General features: G+C 45.9%; 1 protein-coding gene across 3 annotated transcripts in view; it reads right to left on the minus strand.

The window, feature by feature from the left end:
- Positions 1–22,513, minus strand: part of LOC138299332 (uncharacterized) — a 106,960-nt gene extending 84,447 nt beyond the window's left edge. The window contains exons 1-3 of one of the 3 annotated variants that reach the window (XM_069237518.1): positions 22,297–22,513; positions 15,347–15,512; positions 13,880–14,116 (exon numbers count right to left, since the gene is read on the minus strand). In XM_069237518.1, the coding sequence (XP_069093619.1) occupies positions 13,880–14,046 (167 nt within the window). In that variant the 5' untranslated portion in view covers positions 14,047–14,116; positions 15,347–15,512; positions 22,297–22,513. Of the gene's footprint in view, positions 1–13,879; positions 14,117–15,346; positions 15,513–22,125; positions 22,201–22,296 lie in introns of those variants that run through there. The other 2 variants (XM_069237519.1, XM_069237520.1) reach the window with 2 other exon arrangements.
- Between the last annotated feature and the right edge of the window lie 3,113 nt (positions 22,514–25,626).

The raw sequence follows: 25,626 nt of genomic DNA on the forward strand, positions 1-25,626 counted from the left end.
CAAGTCTGGCCAGGCTAAACTCCTTCCTCTGGGTGGAAACCAATGAGCAGCCAAACCCTCCTGCCTGGCTTTATCTGCAGTCCTCTTTGGCGTCATTAGGTTTAAACGATCAATGGACCCTCTTAACTCGTATCACCATGTCAAGCAGCTCATCAACAAAAGTGTCAAGATTCATTCACAGCTAACAGATAAAGAGGCCCTGGCAGAAATGAAACATGCCTGGCTCGTTCTGTTGTCATATGTAAGTCTAGTGCCAGTGCCATACCTGGAAACAGCGGTCAGACCACAAACCAAAGCTGCCTTTATGAAATACATGGCGGGGTGTTTACTAACATACGCACACCTCCCTCCATGGAAACAAAGACATATGACAGGTCTTTGCCGGCTCTGTGGGCTAGCTCCAGAAACATTGATCCACCAGATATGCTTTTGTACGGCACTATGGCCGATCAGAGAGCTATCCTTCGGCCAGCCTGGCTTCAAAGACGGCTGCACAGGTGTAGACACGCTATTATGGCTGAGTTTAACGGGGAGGATATACAACTTAGCTGCACACTGGTGACATTTTTAGACAGGACTGGAGGTAAGCTCTTAATGCCCATGGACATAAATAATTGAACTGCTCTTGGAGGACTTAATTAAGTAACACTATTGCACTTTCCAGCTAAGGCCTATGCTTTTTATTTTGAGCTCTGAGTTTCTTTTATAGAGCATTGGCTGGCACACAAGATTATTTTTTGGTGTATGGTTACGCACTTTAACATTGTTTTATGCAGGCATGTGCAACAACATTTATTGATCATGCATTTTTTGGAATAACTTAAACTTTATGGGCTCTTGAAGAATTAATGGGGATAGACAGGATGTTAGAAATTTGTTTTAATAGTGGTAGACACAATCATGAGAACGTTTTTAGTATTACAATTATCATAAGTATTAGATATTTTGGCACATTTGCTTTGTTATTAACACAGGGATATAGAAGATGAGTAAAGGAATACAATGTTTTAAAGAAAGGATTCTTTCCATAGGATATGTATCAATTAATTATTGTCTGCTGTAAAAAGACCTTTTAACTTATTTGGCTTAAAGGCATGTGAGGAAGGGGGCGTGGCTTGGGGCGTCAAGATGGCGGCAGCACCTTGAGAATGCACCAGACCCCTCTGTCATCCGCCGGCATCCACGCCGTGCCGGGCCGTTTCTTGAGCCCCTGGGGCTTGGCTGAAGCCGGCTGACTCCGGGGTGCAGCGGAGCCAACGACCCGGTGAGCAGGAATGCAAGGATCCTGTCAGGTGGGCGCTCAAGATGGCGGGCGCCCGCTGAGGTTGGCGCGTCGCTTGCTGCCTACGCGTCGGCCGCCGGGCGTCACAACGTGTGAATGTGACCCCGTGCTGCCGGGGGCCCCCCCGGACAATTTGAAGGGGCACCCAGGAGACGGGTGCCCAGTGAAACCGGCGGTGGCCGGATTGCCCGGGAGATGGGCTGCGACGTGGTGCAGCCTGGGGCCGGGTTGCTGGTCGGCTGTGGCTGCCACCTGGGGCCTCAGCGGTATTCGGGTGGCCTTGGCCCTGGAGCAGAAGGCGTGGGTGCCTGAGGGAGACGGGTGCCTGCGGTGGTGGGCGGCGGCCAGCTTGTGGCCCGTAGGGGACAGCGGAGATGTGAGCCGGCACTGCCCTGGCTGACTGCAGCAGCCTGGTGGGGCAGTGATGGGCCGCAGATCGGTGGCGGCCCTGGACGTCGCTGAGTGCTGGAGGATGGTGCGCTGGTGAATGGATGACAGAGATTCAATTTGCACCGCCCCCCCCCCCCGGGGCTGTCTGGCCGTGGAAGAGACTGTGTGGGCCCCACTGTGCTGGCCCCCTCCGGGGGTGCCTTGGATCCAGGGGAGCATTGCCCTGTAAGGTGCGGGGCAGCCGGCGGCTGTGAGCTCTGGGGCCGTTCCTGGACCTGCAAGGGGGAGAGGGGCCCACGCCATACGGGGAGGGCCAGTCCGCTTGGACTGGCCCCTCCTGGTCTGAGACTGTGGTGCAGCTGGACGGTGGGCCCCATAGGCTCGTTCGGAGAGATTGCTAGGCCTAGCGGCTGTCTTCCATGGAGCAGGCCGGACGGGCCCTGACGCTGTGTGTGCTTGTCGCTACGTTTGTGAACCTGACCGGTGGAACAATGGGGAAGGACAAGCAGGCCAAGTCTTCCTCCTCCCAGCCTCGAATTGACAAGTTCACCACTCCGGCTGGGGCGGGGGAGAGTAGGGGGTGTGGAGGTTCCTGCCCTGGCTGAACAGACCGGAGGAGACACTGACAAAATCTTGCCCGCCATACAGTCCTCCCAGGCAGTGGTGGAAAATAAAATGGGATATGTACGACTCGACGTGGCGCTGTGGCGCTGTTGCGCCAGGATCTTCAGAACACCTCCGCGTGACTTACTGAGGCCAAAACCCGGGTGTCGACAGTGGAAGATGAGGTCCGGGATCTCAAAAAGAAGTTCTCTTGCCTTCTCACCCGCACGCATGAACTACAACAGCGAGCGGAAGATGCAGAAAACCGCTCGTGACAAAACAACTTGCGCTTTGTGGGGTTTCCAGAAGCTGTTGAAGGCTCTGACCCTGTGGAGTTTATAGAACAATGGATTAAGACATGGGTGCCCTCCGACAAACTGTCTGCCTGGTTCGCTGTTGAGCGCGCCCACAGAGCTCTGCTTGCGAAGCCCCCTCCTGCGGCGACACCCAGGGCACTGATCACCCATTTCCGTAATTTTTGGAGACCGGGTCGCAGTGCTCAGAAAGGCACGTGCTCAGCGGGACATGCGCTATCAGAACTCAAGGATCCTGATCTTCCCGGACTACTCTCGAGAGGTCCAGGCAAAGGGGTGCACCTATGAACAGGTGAAGCAGAAGCTGCGAGCGCTCAATCTGAAGTATATGCTACTCTTCCCGGCACGCCTCAAGGTTCTACATGCCAGTAGAGGGCATTTCTTCGACACACCAGAGGCAGCCTGGGAATGGGTGACGTAGGAGCGGCCGCTTCGGGGGAGCACTGGGGAGCCCCTATCTTGTGCTGAGGGATTGCGGGCGGTGGGGCTGAGGGGGGGCCACTGAGGAGCCCGGCCTCTCTGGGCCCCCTCGGACTGGCTCCTGTCACCAGAGGTGTGGATCCCAGAGGACTTCACGGGGCGAACGCCCCCTCGCGGTCACTGCCTCGGAGGAGAGAGAGCTCCCAAGGATCGATCCCCCCGGGGCGCCCTGCTCTGGGGGAGGAGGAGAGACTGAGTCAGACCCCGCTCATTTGAGCTCCCGGGGCTCAACATGGCTTTCTAATAGAATGCAACTGAAATCCGAAACATTGGAGGGGTCCACCACTCCACACCTCTACAGGGGTTACCTTACCTTCTTCGTTGACTCGCTGGGGTCTTCTGGGGAGACAGATGCTTCTTCAGTTGGGGAGGGGAAGTATAGGGAGGGGGGAGTTGGGAGGCACTTATTACTGCATAAGGATGTTATTGTGTTGTTGTTTGTTTCTTGTTCTCAGCCCTTGGAGATCGCATATGGGGAGACATACACAAAATACACGGACACTGGGCGATACGGGGTCTACTACCAACTGTGTTGAGTCCGGGCCCAGGTTCTTAACCTTTCAGTGGTCCAGGAGATGCTGGAGGCTGCCCTGTTTCATCACTTTGCATGGCTCACATGACGATAGTCTCCTGGAACGCGCATTGGCCCAGTGGATGATGAATACAGGACTTGCTGATGCCTGGTGAATGTGGCACCCCCCCCCCCCACCGGCAATACACACATACTTCGGCGGCACACCATACCCAGGCTCGTACAGACATGGTCCTTACGCAGGCCACTGATCCTTCTCTGGTCGCGCAGGTCCAGATCCACGCTCGGGCCTCTCTGATCATGCCCCGATCTCGATGGTTATTGGCCATGCGGAACAACACTGGAGGCCTGTATGGCGTCTCAACGCTTGGCTTCTCCAAGATGAGACTTACTCTGCGGACTTCCACAAAGAGATTACACTTTCTTTTAGTGAAAATACCGTCTCGGTCACATCTTGAATCACTCTCTGGGTAGGGGGTAAAGCCACAATCCGCGGCCATGCGTAAAGCCTCCTGCGGCGTAAGGAGAGGGAGACACAAGCCCAGATCACATCCCTCGAGGCCCGGGCACTCCTTCTGGAGCGCGAGGCACTGGATCCAGGGGGGGAGGACAGCAGGCAGGCTCTGGAGGTGGTGAGGCAAGAAATTCGAGCCCACTCCTTGGAGGAGGCAAAACAGATTTGGCGGGCAACACAGGCTCAGGTCTATGGTTGGGGGGATAATAATAGTAGGGTCCTGTACTGGTTGGCCACTGAACCCCAAAAGGGGTGCGGGATCCCCGAGATACAGGATGAGTCTGGGTAGATACATACGACTCTTCAGGACACAGTGGAGACCTTCGCCCACTATTACGCTGTACTATACAAAACGGTGCCTAGACCTCTTGTCGAACAACAGATGAGACTATTAAATGAGATAACCCTGCTAACCGTCTCGGCCTCAGTTAGCAGAGGCGTTGATGACCCCATAACCCTAGAAGAAATAGGGGAGCCATTTCGAATCTTCGCTACGGAAGGACCCCGGGCCCAGATAGCTATCCGGCAGAATATTTACTCCAGGTTTCGCGACCTCCTTGTGCCCGAACTCCATGGCCTATATACGGAGGCGCTGGAGGGGGGGGCGCCTTCCCTGCTGAACTGGACCGGGCCACCATTGTTGTGTTGCCTAAATCTAGGCCGCCCTCTCGATGCTGCGCGGACTATCGACTGATGTCCCTTATCAATGCAGAGCTCAAGATTTACGCCAATATATTAGCTAGCCGCCTGCGGCCGGTGCTGCGACACTTGATCCATTCGGATCAATGTGGCTTCTTGTCCACCCGCAGTACTAGGCATTGCCTATGAAGGCTTCATGTAGCCCTAGCGCATAGGCACACACTGCGTGCCCCCCGGCCCACCTCCTAATTGATTTTGAGAAAGCATTAGACATGGATAGGGGAAACCTGGACCTGGTTCTCCGGAGGGCAGGCCTTGGAGCTCCTTTTCGACGCATGGTTCACTTATTATAACAGGCACCATCGGCCCGGGTCCTTGTGAATGGGAAGCTGTCAGAGGTCATACAGATCGAGAGGGGTACTAGTCAGGGGTGCCCCATGTCCCCCCTTCTCTTAGCGCTCGCCACAGAACCCTCGTTCAGATGATCCGCCAGGACGCCTTTTTGGAGGGGTGGCAATGGGGGACGGGGGAAGGACCGCATTGCATTATACGAAGACGATGTGCTGCTCTACTTGCACCCGGAAATAGGTGGCTCCCGGTGTCTTCAATTGATCTATACTTTTGGCGAGGCGTCTGGCATCAAAATGAATGCCAAGAAGTCTCTGAGGGCTCTGCTCTCTGAATCTCGAGCATTAGTTAATTAGCAGACAACCATCCCTATCTGCCGATTAAGCTTCACATACCTTGGTATTCGAATCACACTTGATCCAGACATGACCTGGGCCTTTAACCTCAACCTGCTCTTGTGAAGAGTGAGGGCGGATGTGAGGCGTTGGCAGCATCTTCCGCTTAACATTATGGGACGCATAGCACTGCCCAAAATGTTGATCCTATCCAGTTTTCTATATGTCCTCCAGAATCTCCCCATCCGGATCCCCCGGCACTGGTTTCGGGAGATGGAGGCGGTGGCCCGTTCCTTTGTGCGGCAGGGAGGCCGGCGCCGCCTCTCTTGGGACTCCTGTCAGCGTGGAGTCTTTGAGGGTGGTCTGGCCATGTCGAATTTATATCTTTACTACCTGGCTGTACAGATACAGATACTCACTATTAATGAATGGCTCACTGGGGGGTGGGATGATCCAGCCTATTGATTACAGCTGTCCAAGATGGGATTCCCACGACTTATGGATTTGTTGTATGGCTCCCCTATCCCCAGGGATATGCTCGAAATCACCAGTCAGGTTCTATATGGGTGGCGCGCAGCCCAGAAGTTGACGGGATGGTGGGGTTGAGTCACCCGGCACACCCTGCTCTGGCGGGTAGCATGGATGCATGAGGTTGCTACTCTGGAGGGCTTTAGGCGTTGGGATGACATAGGCATCACGTTAGTGGGAGATGTCTGGAGGGTAAGCACATGATGTCCTTTCAGCAACTCCAGGAGACATATACCCTGAACCAGACACAATTCCATAAATTCCTACAGCTCAGACATGCCCTACATGCTCACATCAGACACAGCACCCAGATACCAGACTTTAGTCCCATGGAGGCAAAGACAATGATGGGTGCGCTGGGTGGGGGAGGTGTGTCACAGATCTATTGCTCCCTGGTGCTGAACGCCTCTCCACCCCTCCTGGCCCTGCGGGCCCGCTGGGAAGACTAGATTGGCACTTAGAGGAGAAGGATTGGCGGGATGCATTAATGGCGCTGCGCACTCTGGCAATATCCGCGAGGCTCCGAATGGTTCAGATGTACTTTTTGCATTGTGCTTATCTGACGCCGACCAGATTGTTCCATGCTGGCCTCAGACCAGACCCCCCAATGTGGTAGATGCTTCCATTCACCGGCAGATTTCTTCCATATGGTTTGTTCGTGCCCTAGGATCCAGCGGTATTGGGCGGGTGTCCTTGGTGAGCTGTCCGCACTATTGAGTCTCGACTTGGCGGCATCTCCTAAAGTGGCCCTCTTGGGGGTGATGAAGGGAGTGGGGAGCTCCCGGGCAACCCGCACACTAGTGGGCACAGCTCTGCTTATTGCCAAAAGAGACATTGTCGGATGTTGTCATCTGCAAATCCCCCATCACTGCAGCAGTTGAGAAAGGGGATGGATTGGTGTACTCAAATGGAACGTTCCGTCTACAAGGCAAGAGGATGTGAGAGTAAATATCACAAGATTTGGGACATTTGGTTGGGTAACGTTCCCCCTTGACTGTGTTTTCGGACATGCCAGGCGTGTGGTCCTACTCGTTCAAGAGTCTGTTTTTGAATACTTCACAGTATTAAGGAATTGTACCCTCTGTGGGATCTGTTGTTATGTATACAAATCAATAAAAATGTGGTTATAAAAAGAAAAAAAGGCATGTGAACTGCATAATGGAAAAAAACAGGACAAAGTAAGCAGACAGTAACTTGTATTTGTGTTAGGCACTTTAGAATATTTATCGCCTTCCTTGATTAATCATTTTAGGTCTACAAATTGCTGAGCGGAAGGTTGTGTAAAAGAAATAGGGCTGATGACGGAATATGTATTGTGAATAATAAGATGGCACAGAACTGTATGCACATAAAAGAAGAGGTCATTGTTTGATGAGAACGTTTGCACTTTTATCACAGATACTGAGGCACCTTTTACATTTTGGAATATTAACACTTTTGCCTTCGCAATCTCACATTGTATGTTATTGAGAAAAATGCATGTTTTGTATTTGGATTTTATTGTTAGTATAATGGCATCTAGGAATATTAGCATTTCAGCCTTCGCAATCCTACATTGTATGTTACTGACAATTGTGTGTTTTATTTATGGGTATTACTGTTAGTGCAATGGATTTAATTAATTGTGAACTAAATAAATTTGAACTTAAACACACATAAAGTGGATGTAGAAGGATGCTACGTGGTCCTAGAGGGTCACCCTGATAGTGGCTCTCCTCACACTAGTGGCAACATAGGCCCCTAATACTACTCAATCGGGCTTCCTCCAGCCCTCTACAACCCTCATCTTCCAGGACTTTTTGGGAGGCAATTTTAATTGCGAACAGGATGTTGTCCTCAGCCGCTCGTCTATCACCTTGCACGTTGCTACTTGTGTTTGCACCACAAGACACTTTCAAACATGGCTAACACAACAACACTTGCACGACGCATGTAGGCTCATGCATCCGGCTCACCAGGAATATTCCTTTTACTCCCTGGTTCTTGATTTACAAACCAGCATTGACCTTTTACTTTGCACAGAACAATTGGGCTCCCTGATTACACATGCAGATTACCTGGTGTGCACGCACTCGGACCACTGACCACTACTAGTTACCCTCATATGGGGCAGAGAGTGTCTCACCATACCCACATGGAGGTTGCAAACAGAGGCACTCCCCAACCCCCCATTTTCCAAAGGTATGGCTCAATGCATCATGCAATACTTCAAACAAAACAAGGTTTTGTCAAGGTCTGGCACAATGCATCATGCAATACTTCAAACAAAACAAGGGCACTGCTGTGTCCTGAGCCCTACAGTGGGACACTCGCAAGGTTGTCGCACGTGGTCATTGCTCATGGCTATTTGGGGGATATGATGCCACTGGGCGAACTAACTGCCATAGAGCAGGAGTTATGGCCCCTGGAGGTGAGAGTGGCTAATCGCACTGCGACAGCTGAGCAGCTCCAATGACTGCGCAAGCAGCAAGCTGAAGCCAAGGCTCTCCTGAGGAAATACGATGACAAGCACCACACAGCCATGCTACATGCGGAGGGAGATAGATCGGGAAAACTATTGGCATGGTTTGTGAAGCAGGACCAGCGAAGTGCACCAATAGGCACCTCTCAACCAGCCATCAATGCCACCTTTCGCAATTATTACCGGAGACTGTATGCAGAGACAATCCACCCCACCCCACAGGGTGTACACAGCTCATTCCGGAACCTACTGCTTGTCCGGTTGAACCCTCTACAGAGGGATGATCTGGATGAACCTCTACAACTGGAAGAAATCTGCCCTGCTACTTTGCAAATTGGCCACAATAAGACTCTGCGCGCCGACGGGCTCTCAACTGAATATTATGCAAAAATGAACACTCTTGTTCATGTCGGGGCGAAGCACTTTCACCAATAATCGTCACCTGCTACACCTCATACATGATGCCCCCACCGATGTCTCCGAGTGGGTGGCGGTGTTCTTGCACATCAAAAAGGCATTTGACCCGCTGAGTGGGGACGTCCTGCTTCTTACCCTTGAATCTATGGGTTCAGCCAGGGTTTTCCAGGATGGATTTGCACACTGTACTGCAACCCGTTGGCGTGGTTTAAAAAAGGCCAGCTGATCTCTGATGGCTTTGTGATTCAGAGGCACCAGGCAGGGTTGGCCACTCTTCCAGCCTATCTTTGCCCTCTCTATGGAGCCGCTGGCTCAGCATCTCTGCCAACGTGTATAGAACTGGGGCAACGTAGAATTAGGTGTCCACCACGTCCTATCATTCTACGCGGATTATGCCCTGATCTACCTGCACAATGCAGAGGCCTCTCTCTCAGACCTCATGCACTTGCTGGAAATTCAGGCTTCGCATGAACTTGCCCAAGTTGCCTCTGGCGTTGCACTCTGCTCTGCTCCGCACTGACCTCCAGGGGACCCGTCTCCGGTGGTGTTACCACACCTTTAAATATTTGGGGGTTCAGATCTACCACTCAGAGAAAGACAAAAGAAGGGCAATCTGGACCAAGTGGTCAGTTCTATTTGCTGGTCCTTACCCTTATGGCGGTCGCTGCCCCTGTCCCCATTTGGCCGTGAGGCGATATCTAAAATGTTGGTACTCTCACCACCTTACAACATCCACTGACTGAAGGTGGGCTCAGCGCACTCAATTTTGAGTTTTACTATGCAGCGGCGCGGCTTGAATAACCACTGGCCTGGTTGAGCACACCCACATGTCTGGATCTGGCACCCATTCGTGAGATCATGGGCAACCAAAGAGTCTACCTGCTGCTCTCGGACAGTTACCCTGCCCCTGCAAAGGAGACACACCAGATGGCCGAGGCTTGTACCTGCAGGTGCAGATTTGTGCATGCCAAGGGTTTTTCTCTTGTACTCCCTGTCCATAGTGATCACGGACCTGCCCCGACTTTGCGGCGAGATGCAGCAGTACAATGTGGCTCCCTGGAGGGAAGCAGGAGTTATAGATCTGGGGGATCTCTATAATGAGGGCTCTATCATGTCCTTTCAGGATGGCATGGACACATACAGAATGGAAGCAGGCCAGTTTTTAGCATTTCACACAATACAGCATTCCTTAGGCGACACATGGGACGATGGCAATGTTGCACCTCCACATCTGCCCCGTTACACATGCTCTTGTCCTCGGACAGCTCACGCCATGCGATCACCTTCCTCTGCACATCCCTCAACTCAACCCCATCAGATTATGCCAGAGGGGGGCGCACCAGGTGGGACGCCGTATTATCGCAACAACTATCAAATAAAACTAGGCCACGCCGTACAACTGCTAAAGTCTCCTGTAACCGTAGATTTTGCTTCACACAATTCCACTATGTGCACCACGCCTACCTTTCCCCTCAGAGCATGAAACGTATGTAAGCCGGCCTTGCCCCCTGAATGTCCCCGGTGCAAACTGCCAGACACTGGATTCTTCCATATGGTAAGGGGCAGCCCAACACTACAACCAGTATGGCAAGTGGTTGCTACTGCGGTGGTGGAACTGGCAGACCACATGTTGGAACGCTCACCTGAATCTTGCCTACTGACAGAAACCTCCACAAGTTTATTGACCTCACCTTTGTCCTATTTAAAATTCAAATAGCTATGGAATGGAAGGCACCTGCCCCTCTTGACCTCCAGCACTGGATGTTCACCCTACTAACACGAAAGCAGGCAGAAGCCAACACTCTTAGGCTCCTCCGCATGAGGGGGGATGCACAAACAGGCAGAGAGGGCTGGGAAACCTTCTTGCTCCATGTCGAAGCTAGGAATGCGCACTGCCCATGAACCACATCATCTAACTACATGCTTGGATTCATGCATATGCACTTACGTGCAAACGCTCTGCCTCGGATAGTGCTGTAGAAGCATATCTCCTGCATATGACACAACAACCGGCATGCACGCCACAATCTGGCCCCAGTGAGACTCTGGCCTTGCTGCCCCCAAGCACAAAAATCAATGCTACTCTCCCCAGAATGCAGACTGCCTACGCTACCGCTGACAAACAATTTCACACAATTGTCACGAGTGACTTATTTCATAGGGCAACTAGCTATACTGTCTATAAGCCCTAAACTCTATGTGACTTATTCAAATTCAGCATTCAATACAAATCAATTCTAATCTCCAAAAACACTTCATCTCAAATCAATATTCATAGTTACAATGTATCTGCTGGACACATCAAAGCAAGTAATAATCATATTTATATTAATCTATTTAAGTTATCACAAGTCGTAATTTAAAACAATCCATTCATTGAATGTATGAATAAAGTGAATCAAAAAAGTGCAGACGGCACAGTGCTCACATAAAGTTTTTACACCAATACAAACATATAAAATAAACAATACACAGTAGCTGCCCAAATAGAAGTCACATAAATCTTAGTATTGGGGTGCCCGTACGTCAAAGCTACCCCTCTCTCAACAAAAATAGTCCTTAACCATTTGGGGGATTCTGTCGACGTTTCGACCCCTAATTACTCATGTGGTCTCCTCAGGACACTGTTGTCTGCCTCACACACAATTCCCTATCCATGCCAGTTGTGTGCTGCCCTTGCAGGGTGGCCCACTGTGGCAAAGCACACACCCACCCCCAGCCCATGTTACACAATATGTCATACTTTCACACCAAGCAGACTCCACAGTTGCACTCATTTCAGACTGTTGTTTATGTGTTACTTGCGGTGTTTAACAATACTGCTGTACCACAACAGCTGTCATGTCCCACTCAGCTGTTACCCAATACATGGTTTGTCCAGCCAAACAGTTATGTCTCTAATTATACCTATTACTGTTGCCATGCTATGACTGTGAAAATCAATAAAACACATTAAAAAAAATAATAACTGACTTGCCTTTTAGTTCACTACTGGCATTGTTGTCAGGGTAGGGAAGATGGGGAAGAACGAACGCCTCTAAATTTATGTTTGAAAACATGTTACTTCTTAAAAAATACATCTCGATGCACTGATATAATCTGATATACTAAGATGAAACGGTTCTGCATGTAATGAAATACATTTTTTGAATTTTGAACAGGTTTTATCATACTTTTACACGGTTGCAGCAAGATGTCTTTAAAAATGAAGGTGTTTCTAAAGTTATGTTGTGCAGCTTATCCTAGTTAAATCCTTTCTTTAACTTCATTTAACCTTTAAATAAATGCTTGCCTGTTTAATATCTTTTTAGTTTTTGCGCTGAGATGAGTATACAGCAGCCCAGGGCTGCCGCTGCTGACCTGGGGGGCCTCATATACAGGTCAGGAGGACCACATGCGACCCCCTGGCCATACTTTGAGTATCACTGTTATAAAGTATGATATTATTACAATTCCTAACTATAACATCATTCTAACCTTTGTTTTTTCAGTTACTATAACATCACTTTAACTTTTGTTTTTTTTCCTGTTAATTTGTATGTTTCTTTTTAACGTGAAGGAAGATGTTCATTACCATGTGTAGTATATTTAGCCAGGAAGGTCTACCCTGTTCTATACTTACAGATACACGCTATATGTAGAGAAATTTAAATAATGCTTACAAGAAAGAGGTATAAAACATAAAATGTGTTCTCTTTATTACCCAAAAGCTAATGGAGTGGTGGAAAGTCTCAACAAAACATTGAAAGAACCTATACACACTGCAAGGTCTGACGAGAAAGATTGAAGACATGGCTCTTCGAACGATAGCAGCCCCCCTCTCCCCCCCCAGCGCCTCGAAACCCTAACGGGTACATAGCGCGCTTTATAAATCTTTTGATTGATTGATTGATTGAAGAGATTAACTTAAATATAAAGATAGAGCCTGACAGGATAACTCCTCATAGAACACTTGGAATGGTTCTGTTTTAGCGGGAGAAAACCCAACACAATGTGGACGAATGTTCACAAAACAGTTGTAGATCACGGAAAACAAAATGGCAATGGAAACACAGAGAAATAAGAAAAGCTTTAATGGGGAAAGCATGTTTTGAAAAGAGAAAGGCAGTCAAGAATCTGAACACATGAATGTGTGATATAGTGAAGATAAGAGCACCAGTTAACAACAAATGATCTAAATTCAGTAAACTTTTAAAAATTCTATAACTTTTCAGAAATGCTGTCAAAAGAAATACTCTCAGCTTTGAAATTTGAATAGAATAGTACATGTCTTTAAAAAGTAAACTGACAAAAATAAAAAGGGAGAAAATGCTGAGATAAAGAAAGATGGGTGATTGGAATAAAGGCCCAAGATTCTCTCTACAGAACAAAAAGGTTGCAACTAACTGGCACTGTCTGATGCATAGTGATGATAAAAAAGAAGTATAAATTTAAGAAACCAGATAAACTGGCTATTATGTGGTATGTTGCTTATGTATAAATGGCTGCCTATGGAAAACGTATGTATGTAAAACTTTATGCAAATATCTGCCATATGTGCCTGTTAGTGCTAAATTTTACTAATGTAAAAAATATATTTTTAAAATGTTGTAAACATTTGTAAAAAATGTTTTAGAGTAAAAGAGGGAGCTGTGTGGTATCTTGAGAAAGGGGAAGTAATCATGGAATGTAGTCAGGTACCATAGAATGGAGAATCTTGAGACACATCATTCAGCGGTGTAGGTGGGAGATATCACTTGCTGTAAGCAGGAAATCTGTAAGTGGGGTGTTAGGTTAAAAAAAACTTCTGTTCTGGATATTTTACTGAAGAGTTGCAGTGACCTCATTTCACATGTTATACAGGCGCATGTTACCATTCTGATGATGATGATAAAGCAATCTATGGTATTTATATGTATAACTATCTTACTACTCAAAGAAGTGGCACTGTTTTCAATAACCCACCCCACCTTTGTGCCCGCTCCTCTGGCTGCAATTGGGTATCGCTTTTGGAACAGAGTTAGAGAGGAACTTGTGATTTACATCTCTTTACCCACCTTGCCGATTCTATATTGACAGCATATCGCTGAAGCTCAGCCCGATCTAGGTCCTGGTGCACCTGAAAGTTAGAGGTACAAGGAACTGTAGCTTCCATGTCAACGTCCGCTCGTTGATGGGGCTTGCTGGCGTCATGCTCGTCAACGTCACATATTGCTTCTTCCATGGCAAGGAAGCCTCAGGTCACAAGAGACATCAGTCTGTCATTGTCATGGCGAGTACAGAATCAACACATCCTGAAGGTTACAAAAAGAAACAATGTACCAAAAGTGTATTGAAAGGACAGCAGAAACCTACATGCACAGCAAGCTGGTTCATCACGGACATCTAACTAGAGATTGTAAGGCAAAACAAAACAGACAGGAAAACAAGAGGCATGTGGAAAGACTTGAGACAGAGAACCCGACTAGAACACTCATTACAGGAAAGCATGTAGAAATATTCGGTGAAGGACTTTCACATGGATAATCAGACAGGGAATCTCTTGGAATGACATGGTGAGGTAAAAACACAAACAACGTAGGAAATAATAAAGACAACAAGGGTAATACAAAACCACATTCAGTGACTAAAAACACAGAGGAGCACAACCATATTTTAGAAAAGAGAACCCCCAACACAATAAAGAAAATTAAACACAATGAGGAACATAAAAGTGATGCTCAAAACTGCGAACTTTTACGTGTGATGAAAAGAAAGAACTCATAGAGACGCACAAAACCAACTAGTGCTACAGGGCAACACCCACATCAGATACCTCAGGAAAACACAGAGGAAGCTCATAAGAACACATAATGCCACAAGCATTACAAGCAAATTCGTATGACAGGGTGCCTGATAAGAAAACAACAAGTCATAAGGGAACACAAGAGCTGTAGGGAAATACTATTTAAATGATGTAGGGCCACGCTACGAGACTCATGCTTTATTTACCAGTAGACAATTCATGTAATCCTGTGACAGTCGAAAGAAGCAACTTCCAAACTACCACAATATTCTAGGATCATACTAAAGAACACTGTAATGCAATCCATTTGCTATAGGTACATGACAGATGAGCTCTCACATCACACTAGTCAGGATGATTGTCCTGTAATGGAATAATTATACTTGCTTTCACAAACACAAATAATACCAAATTCAAACTGACCACACAAAATCCTTAGCACTTCTTTATTGTAATTCACTGACGCCCCACCGTAGCTTTCTGCCTGCAGGATACCATGTGGTCACATTTTGCCAAGTCCCACAAGTCACAGAACCTAGTCTCAAAGTTCCACCTCATTGTGCTTGACACTGCCTGCAACTTTACGAGGTAATACCCATACACTCTCATGCTTTGCTCAATACACACAACTTCAGAAAACTTTACAGTGGTTTTTGCTACATATCCAGGTAGCCTCACCCTATGTGTGTGTACATTTTACTGAATTAGCGTTCTCTGATCATAATGCAGAACCTTTCACCTCTGCTATTTTTCGTAGCATCTCAAGGCAGATCCTCCAAAACATGGGGGCAATTGAAAATGAAGTCATCACATTATGAGCCTCCAGCATTTAGTAGCAATTTCAGGTTGAACTGAAGAAATACTTTGTACTGTTTGGAGCTTTGAAGTTCAGAATATTTTACCTGCTAAAGAAGAAAATAGAGTGAGTGAGTATAATGCGTTTCTAAAAAAGGTTAATTCGGTTTGCATCCAAAGTTGAGCATGGTATTACAGAGAAACAATTTGGCAAGGTGTATGCACCAAGACTGAGAGTGGAAGAGTACATAATACCTTGTGCACACGACCACTTATATGCAGTTTAGAAGCACAATTGGAGGAAAGGTGGAGAGACCACTTCATGCTCCGATGTTGTAATACCACAGTCTGAGTTGGAAATGGCAAATAAGGAACGTACCATGACAAGTGTGGAGAAGTTGGAAGATGGCAGTGGAATTGAGGTGGGGCACATGTAAACAATGATGGTGGAAGCACAGCTGGCTGCACATGTAAAGGTGGAAAATTCCACCATGAACTAATGTTTTGTTACAGGTGAGTGAGAACAAAATACTCTAATTCAAAATATAATATGCAGGAGGTGGTGTAGATGTGATCCTGTCACAATGCAGAATATTATTTACATTAACATTTGAAACTAATTATTATAGACTAGACTAATTATTATAGGATCCATAATTTTATAAGGACCGTGTTGTATTTATTTGTCCTAAATATTGTAATGGCAACAATGTATCGGTTTGAAACTGTACCATATTTTGGTTTTCCTGTCTGGAATTAATAACTGTATTGTACGAAATGTAGTGTTTTGTTCACGAATTTTAATGACTATTTCAGTGCAAAATGTGGTTTACCAGTATTTCATGTGACTTTTTTCACAAGACTCCATACATATCGTAACAAAAGTCAGACGACATACAGACAGGAGTCTAGTCCAACTAGAAATGTACCTCCAGAAAACATTTTCGGTGCAAATCAGTTTTCCAGAATAACTAATTACACGAAATTGCACAAATAAACATATTGGGAAATTCTACAAAATATGAAATTCGGGAATTTTTCATATTTCATGGGTGTAATTTAAATGTCGCACAATTATTTAACCTATGTTAGCTGTCTGTATTTTTACTAGCTGAGTGGTTTGCTATAAACGCCCCTCTAATTTGTCATTTGTATTTTTCCACTGCACTTCCTATCAAGGATTTATCAGCTTTCTTCCTGGGCCACCTTGCTGTTAGATTTCTGATAATATCTTGAAGTGGCCACAGATACTATGTGATTTTCCACTACACACTTTTGAGAACGCAACTAGCCCCCATATATCAATGAGGGTTGTCTCTATCAACCCAATCTGGCATCACTAACAGGTGACTGAACCTTGTAAATACATTAGTTAATTTGCATATGTGTGCTACATACTCTACAATTTATCCATTGCTCTGTCTTTGATAGAGGTCCTTCGTACCATCGCCACCTCTTATTTTCTTTTTTCACTGGTACGAAGCCTAATGACAAACACTCCTTTGTCACCTTTATACAGAAATCTTCTATCTGAGATATGCAACAATGTTTCTCTAATAGAGATCTGACAACACAGATTTTATACCTCAGATAAACACTGGAGGTAACAACCCTGCACTGTTATTCTCCTCTCCCCCCCACCTCCAAGTCCACCGATTATGATCAGTGAATTTATGTGAATATTTTGTTAAACTAAATTTCATTGGCATTTTCCGAGTAGTTTTACATTAACATGTTACGAGATTATGCAATGTGGTTCTGATAGGTTATTCATACTGCACTTCCGTTTTATACAATTTACTATACGTCTATTGTTCCATTTCTTTGTACAGTTTCTCTGTTATTTGCAGTCCAACAAACTTGCTACATTTTCTATTAGCAATTGATAACGTTCCCTCTCCGACAAACTAACTTTACCTTAGAGATCTGTATTAGTATTCTTAAATCAGTGTATTCATTATCTGCTGTGGAGTTGTCAGTTTAACCATCCCAAATGGTATTACTTCTTGTCTTGCTATTAATATACTTTCTTTATTTGTATAGAGCCCCAGTTTGTCTCTAGTTGTTTGAAATACTACTTACTCTGGGCCATGTATCAAGTATTTGCTCTTTTGTGTCTTCTAGAAGGCCGACTGGTTGCCTCAGTCAATTTTCTTGTGTCTTGTGTGTGTTGTGACAGTGCTCCCTGTCCTGGTGTTAACTGAGAGGCCTTTACTGATGTTTATGGTGGTTTGTGTCTTCTAGAAGGCCGACTGGTTGCCTCAGTCAATTTACTTGTGTCTTGTGTGTGTTGTGACAGTGATCCCTGTCCTGGTGTTAACTGAGAGGCCTTTACTGATGTTTATGGTGGTCTGTCGTCACTGGTTATTTTTTCTTTATATAACTTAATAATACATTTTTCCCAGTGTCCTGCTATTGTTTTCTTACGCAGCCGTCTTGTGCCTCTCTTTGAAGCGCTCAACTTTTAGCTTCAACCCAGTATAGTGCATCTCTCTTCCATACCTCCAGACCTGGGGATTTCCAGACTTCCATCTCATTGTGATGTTTCGTTCAGCTATTATCTATGCTAGGTCTGCAAAGGTCATGGCTACTTTGTGTTTCTTTTGTTGTGTATGCATTTCCAAAAGGCCACTGTCTACACTCCCCGTATCCTTTCTTCCAGTGATACTTTCTATTGTTGTTTTTACAGTGTTTCAGAATCGCCGCATCATTGTACAGCTCCACAAAATGCAGTGGAAATTTACTGTTTCATTACTGTACCTGGGACAGCCTGGATGGGCCTCATGGAAAATGTGGCCTAGCTTATTTGAGGTGAGGTGTGCTCTGTATTTCACATCAAATTGGATATACCTGAAGTGTGCATTACAGGATAAACACATTGGTATTCCAATGAATTTTGCCACTTCTTGGCATGGAATCCACATCCCACCAATCTTTCCCATTTAGCCCTAGGTTTCCGGAGCGAAATACCCTTATGTTCTAGTGTGGATGTATACAGCCATGTCACTCTCCTGCAACTTCTTCTCAGTGTGCTTACAGTTTTAATCACTGCATGTGGCTCATTTACAGTGATATTCCATTGCTGACTCATGGAGTGTATTATCCTGTTATATAGCAGAAACTGGCCTCTTGGTATCTCTCATCTGTCTACTGGTGTTTGAAAGTCTTTTATGCCACCATACTGAAATAAATGGCCAATATTCTCTATGCCAGCCCTTTCCCAGTGACGACGGCCCTTGAGGGGTTAAATGGCCCTCCAAAATTGGGAAGCCCCCCCAAGGGAATTGACAGTGGTATGTTATGACCGGTTTTGTGTAAATAATACACAGTTTCAGGCACGTCATCACCGTGGGTAGCTCTTATTGGGCATGGTGTGCTTTAGCAATAGTGCCTGCAGAGCACCTCCTTGTATTTTGGCTATTTATGCAGCCGGTCTCATTTACTGCCAGCCACCATGTTACCCACTGCTTTTTTGCCACCGTTTAACAGGGATGTGGAATTTAATAAAATATCTAGCTGTCCATGTGACAAGTTGCTTCATAAATCTACTCGTCCTGTAAAAAAATCTACTTGTCCCTTTGGTACCTTGTAACGCGGCGACAAATTATGACAGCAATCTCATTATATTAGAGCTCTAATAATAGCCTCTGTGATTATGCCAGGTCTAATACTATAGCAGGACTTGCATATTAGCAATTTCCTTATTTTGCCACCTTTCTGCAGATCTTCGTACTGGGACTGGAAGTAGCGGTAAGCAATAGTTCCAGGGTTGGAATGCCCTTTTGAGTCAATGCAAACCTACTAACCTGCATGTTTTAAGGGCTTTCACCAGGCCTTCACCTCATATTTTCCCATACTGTGGAAGGCTGGAAATCTACTTCTGAAAAGGGCAGAAGTAAAACTTCTTCCAGGGTTGGGAAAAAAGTGGTTAGAGGGAAAGTGAACTTGTGAACGCTAAACAGAATTTTTCATGAGCAAATCCACACATGCATTTTTGCTTGTGCTGAAATACAGTCCCTCAAAGATTTTCTACTACTACAATTTCCTAGTCTACTTGTGTAAGTTCTTGTGAATTCATGAAATATGTAAGTCTGCGCTAATGGAAAGACATTTACCCTGGGTACACTTTTGTGACTTTCTTTAACAATTGGGCCCCTAATTAGATCTTGAGTTAACTAATATTTTTTTGTTTTTATTAAAATTCTATCTCTCTCTCTATCCGTCTGTCGGCTGCCTTCACTGTGAGTGATAGCAATCTGCTCTTTTACAGGGAGCATATTGGCATACAGAGTAGTTTTGTTCAGTGCCACGAACTACTGTGGCAATGAGTGGTTTTTGAGACCAAAAATATTTTTGTTTTTTTGCCAATGTTTGTTACCAGGGTGAGGGCCCAGCAGCTCCCACAACAATACAGTTTTATCAAAGCCCTGTCAGAATAAGATATGCATTAACAAAACCAAAACACTGAACACCAATGTCAGACCTATTGGTTTTGCCAATGCTTGTTTATTTTCGTGTTTTCCATAATCATCTTGAAACTGGTTACACTGGTTTTCCATTATGAACATACTTTGGAAATACTAGCATCCATCAACACATTTTTACTAAATGACGCTTCAAAGAAATGGTACCTAAAATTTCACACTAATTTAGCAAAACATTTCTCTCCTAGCTGCATTTTGGGAACATTTCATTTTGAAAGCAATCTTGCTTTCGAGCTTCTGCAAATATGTGCATCTAATCAGAGGGCATTCTGGGACATTATACGTAGCCTCATAATGTTAAACTTTGCAAACATGCATACACATTTTTTTACTGGAATTACTGTCCGTAGTGAAGGCCAAGCTTACAACATCTATTTTAGACCGCTCACCCTGATAATAAAGGCTTTGCATTAATGAACCGTAAATACAAGTTCAAACAGATTTAACATATGTATACAAATATTACATCAACTGTGGGCAATTCTCTTCGCTGCTCCATAATGTGGTAATGTAAATTGGCAGCCAACGGGTTTGTGCTGCAGGAGGTTGAGCCTACTGGTCCCAAGGACAAAATAAAAATTAAAACTTGTCCTTGATCCCAAACAATATGTCCTGGGCGTCAGGCTATAGGAATTCCACAGCCCTGATTTAGTATTCTCTTTAGCCTGTTGCTCCTACACCTTCCTTGCTTACTGGTAACACGTGTTTTGCCAGCGACACTCTTCATTACGTCCCCCTGATTAATGTTCCCAGAACTGCATCCAGCTCCCTGAATTTTTAATCTGATAGTATGTATGGTGTATTAACAAAGTAATATAGATAGTATAGCAGCATCACAGGTTTGGTGACTGCTATTCGCCCTGCTGCCATCAGTGGTACTACGGCCTAAAAGACCACCTGAGACCTTAGGGATCTTATCACATGGCACATATTTCCCTCTACTAGGTTCAATTCCTTACAGTAGACATTTATGGCCAAGTCATGAAAAGTACAGGGTTCCCAACATAAGGCACCTCCCACCATTGTCATTTGTTGGGGGCAATGACTGTCTTAAAGGAATGCACATGATTTACTAAGATTAAACTATAGGCGCTATAAGATACCAAATTCACTCATGGCTACTGGAGTCAGATCTTTCGCTGCATCTCTTATAAATAGCAGCATTTCATCTCTTTACGTTGATATGACATGCATTGCATCTTGCAGTCAAATTCCCAAGTAAGAGCCTAACTGCCTCGGTAATCACGTTGCTCTCCAATAGCTCCATGGCTAGCGAAAGTGACTTCTCTGTGAATACAGTAGCATGTTCAAGCACTAAATGGTGTTCTTTCTTTATGATAAGTTTTAGGTGAAGATTTCTCATCAAAAAGTTCTATTTTGGTTCTACATATTTTGACCCTGTAATCACAAAGCACACTCTATGGCGCACAATGGTATTATCTTGGCAGTTGTATGCGGGTTAAATAATTCACTTGTATTCACAAGGGTCCTAGTCAGCTGGGCGCCTGTGAAATATGCACATTATACACTCAATATGTCTGTAAATATATGTTTATATACACATACGTATGGTATAAACTATGCGTGAACACATGCCCCCGGAAAAATTGAACAAAAAAACAAAAGCATGAGCGTCTTTAAACAAAGTGGAGTGTGTCATCAAACTTGTGAGCAAATGATGTTTCCTACATCTCTAGCACTTGGCAGGTCTGCATTATATATTCAGGACTATAAGTCCCAGAATGCAAAGGGCAATCCTGGACGAGATGGGCTACTCATGTAAGATCTTGGAAAACGTGAGTGCTCTCAGTGTGTTGTATAGATTGTGTGCTTTTTCCCTAGGTAAATTACATGCAGTTTTTCTGTGCGGGCGTGACATCTAAAGATTCTGGCATATTCAGTTGTATATACTGTCTTGTCCAGGCTCACCCTGCTCCGTCGCTTGAACTCGCTATATTAAACTAACTCACCGCATGTCTTCCATCCCCGGGACATTCCCTCCACAACGTTTCACACCACCTACTCTCCCCTGTCAAATCTCTCTTACCCTGGACTTCCCCTCTACTCGGGGCCTGGCGCATTTCCATCTACCGCCTATCGCATCATCGTACTAACATGAATATGTATCCTGTCCCTTTCTAAACTAAACTATAAATCCGTGTGACATTATCCAAAGCAGGGCCTACCCTGTTCTACTCTTAAGCAAAGTACAGGTACTTATCAATGGATGGAATAATACCATTTCTAGAATGCACAGGACTGAAGCGGCCCGATTCTACCAGACTGCTCCCCACTGACATGCTGCTTGCATACTCCACAGAGTAAGGGGGTGCCATAGGGGCAAGCAGTCAACCCAGTATCTTACAGACCCCGCCTCTACCTTTCGCCCTGCCCTCGGGGGCCCCTGTACCTTTAATAACACCTCCATGCGCCTCGGCCGTTTCCTGGTCGCTTGCCCCACCTCCAGGCGGTTGAACGTCCACGTGCTGGTGTTGTTTGGCTTCTGGTTGGCTGATACTACTGCCTCTCTCAACAGCTGTTAGAGGCGGTCCGGTGTTGTATAATTAGTATCCTTCGGAATTTGTTCACCCCTTGCCCTGTGAGCCCACCGAGGCTCCTCCCTCCTTATGCGCAATTGGCTGTACGGAGCTTCGATTTAGTTCCCCCCTCCCCTCCCTGACGTTGCTTGCCTGCTTCTGCGTGAGCAGGCGGAATCAGCCACGGGCCGAGCTGAACCGCCGGAAGATGACAGCTCCGATACTACACCATCCCAAGTCTCAGTCTCAGCATATATGTCAAGTTTGCTTATGTGTGACATTTCCATGTTTTTAGAGTGGTTAATATGTGTGACATTTCGATGCCATTGTGTGACACCTTGGTGGTTCCATCCACGACTTTAAGTAAAATTCAGATATTGCCACCTTAAGGGCAATATTACCGTGTCATTTTATGAGTTAGGGCAAAAAGAGAGATATTCCTATAATTTGCCAAGTCAAAAGAACAAACTTTTTTTTTTAATTGGCCTTATGCCGTATTTTAGAGGGGCTGAAACACAGCCGTCCGCAATAGAAGATTTGCTAATTTGGTTGATTTTAGGGGCACTAGTTTGGCCAAAGTGTTTGTTGTTGGGGAGCTTGGCAGCCATAGAGTTAGGAACTTAATAGCTTACTAGTTAGTATTTATGAGGGAGAGTTCTGATGCAGATGTAAATCCGCTAAGTACCTCACCATGGGCCAGATGTCGGTGCGACTCGCAATTTCTGATTCGCAAAATCGGATGCAGAATGGTGTCTCAGACACCGTCTGCGATTCGCTATGGGGTCGCAAAGACCCACCTCATTAATATTAATGAGGCGGGTCGCATATAGCGACCCCATAGCGAGTCCCTGCACTCACAGGGATGGTAGCCTGCTGAAGACAGCAGACATCCATGTCTGTGACTGCTTTTTAAATAAAGCAGTTTTTAAATTTTATTTTGCAGCCTGTTTTCCTTAAAGGAAAACAAGTTGCAAAATAAAAAAAATAACGAAGCCGTTTGTTTTTGTTTTTTCAGAGTAGGCAGTGGCACTGCCTGCTCTGAAAAAACCTTTTTGGCAACATTCACAAAGGGGAAGTGGTCCCATGGGGACCCCTTCCCTTTTGCGAATGGTTTACCACCGGTGTCACACTGGTGGTAACTGCAAATTGCTTTGCGACCGCAGTCATGGTCACAAAGCAATTTAGCATCGCGATGCGAGTTGCAAAAAGGAAGGGGGGCACCCCTTCCTATTTGCGAGTCGCATTCACAATTTGCGATTCGGTACCGACTCGCAAATTGTGAATGAGCATCGCGATGAGCATTTTGCATGGCGCAAACTGCGATTTTCGCAGCTTGCACAATGCAAAATGCTTCCCACATCTGGCCCCAAGTCTCTTTGAGAAAGAAAGGGGTCCGTGCAGGGACATTTGGTGAGTAAATCGTTATTTAAATTGTCTCTTTTTTATTTTATTCAGTAGACTTTTCGCTGTTCTTGACTTGAGCCACCGGTAGTCTTGGAAACTCTGCAGCACAGCTATTCCCTGGCTATGCTCTTAGGCAGTCCACTTTCTCTGGATGTTCCTCTGACCAGGACCCACTGAACATCTCCTGAAGTGTTCTGCAGGGCCTGGAAGACTCAGTGTGGCTCTCTTTTGGCAGGCAGGCTTATAGGTATAAATCTCCTCTAGCTGAAACTTCAGGTCCTCATATAATTCCCTTCACTCCTGACAGACTTGCTATCAAGCAGACAACATCCTCGTCACACAGGAGTCATTCAAGAACTCAGTGAAGCGCTCTTTTCCATGGTCATGAAGAATGTGGACCTGGATCAAAGCCTGCTGGTTTGGACTCCACTTTTATATACATTTTCCAGACAAAAAAAAGTGGATCCATTGCCTCAAACTTCAGATCAACCCTGGTGTGGGTCTCTTTCTAGTGTAATTTCCAGGCTACTCCTCAGACACAGCCTTTGTATAAAGTGATGTTTTTCACAGCAGGTAGCACTGGAGCTGTCTTCAAACTGGAACACCCACAAGATAGGCACAAGGACATACGGGCTTTCTGCACCTAGCTGTCATCAGTCTCTCTGGTGCTGCAATCACCTTGAACCACAGAAGCTGCAGTCCCACCCTTTACCCTTACTATCCACCAAACTGCAGTACTCAGGAAGAATTAACCAGTAGCCTTTTGCTAACAAAGTCTCTATGGAATTTGTAAAGGTAACCCATTTTGTGCCATGCTAAACCAGGCTCAACCCAAATGTAGCCCACTAGCTTATTAATACACACAGAGTTCTATTACTGTGCATGTGCCACAAGCACACTACATGTACATGTACTCAACATGCACACAGAGTGCCAGGGCATGGTTCTGGCTATTCACATAACATCAGGACTTTACACAAGAGGATCAGCAGCCCACTCTCTCAGTGACTCAGGTAAAAAGGTCTGGTCTACAGGACACTTAATCTCAAAATACAATAAGCTGTCACTGCTTTATATGTTATACACAGAACAGGTACAGTAGTCCACTGTCCTCCATGAGAGGGCACGTGGTGCACCTCATCTGTTCACAGGACAGGCCCTGGACCTTGCATAGGCAGCAACAGGCCTAGGTATCTGCGCACATATTAGATTAATGTCACACCAGGGCCAAAATAATTTCTTGAAAAGTTATTTTTGGTTTATATAAAAAACAACAAACAATGCCACCAGGTCAATGTAATTACCCCATCAGAGTGCATCCTGCGAATCCTAGTCTGGTAGGGTCCTCCACCATTCCTGTCCCTCTCTCTGATGAACAGTTATCTCACCTCAACTGTGCAGCCCCTCTTTCAATGAAGGGGGGCACCCACCAATTTCAGGAGACCTGGTGAGAGACAGCCCCATAACCGCCATCTCTAGTCAAGGAGGTATTTGGCAGACCCTCATTGTCCCATATCAAGCCGTAGCTCCTCATACCCAATAAAACGTTTGAGGGCAGCCCCTTGCTGCGTAGACCACTCTCCACTGTCATACAGTGAGTCATCCCCAACTCCCACATTTCTGTTGTGGGGGCCAGTGGGTCTCCCCATTGTCTCGCTTTATCTCTTTTGGCCAGGGCAAATCCCAATGAGCGGAAGAGTAGCTGTTTCTTTTGCAGATCTATGTCTCCCAGGATACCTAACAGGGCACACTGTGGGGTCCTCACGATGGGTACTCCCAAGATCTTCGACAGGATGTAG

The sequence above is a fragment of the Pleurodeles waltl genome, chromosome 6, assembly GCF_031143425.1.
Source record: "Pleurodeles waltl isolate 20211129_DDA chromosome 6, aPleWal1.hap1.20221129, whole genome shotgun sequence".
NCBI classification, from domain to species: domain Eukaryota; kingdom Metazoa; phylum Chordata; class Amphibia; order Caudata; family Salamandridae; genus Pleurodeles; species Pleurodeles waltl.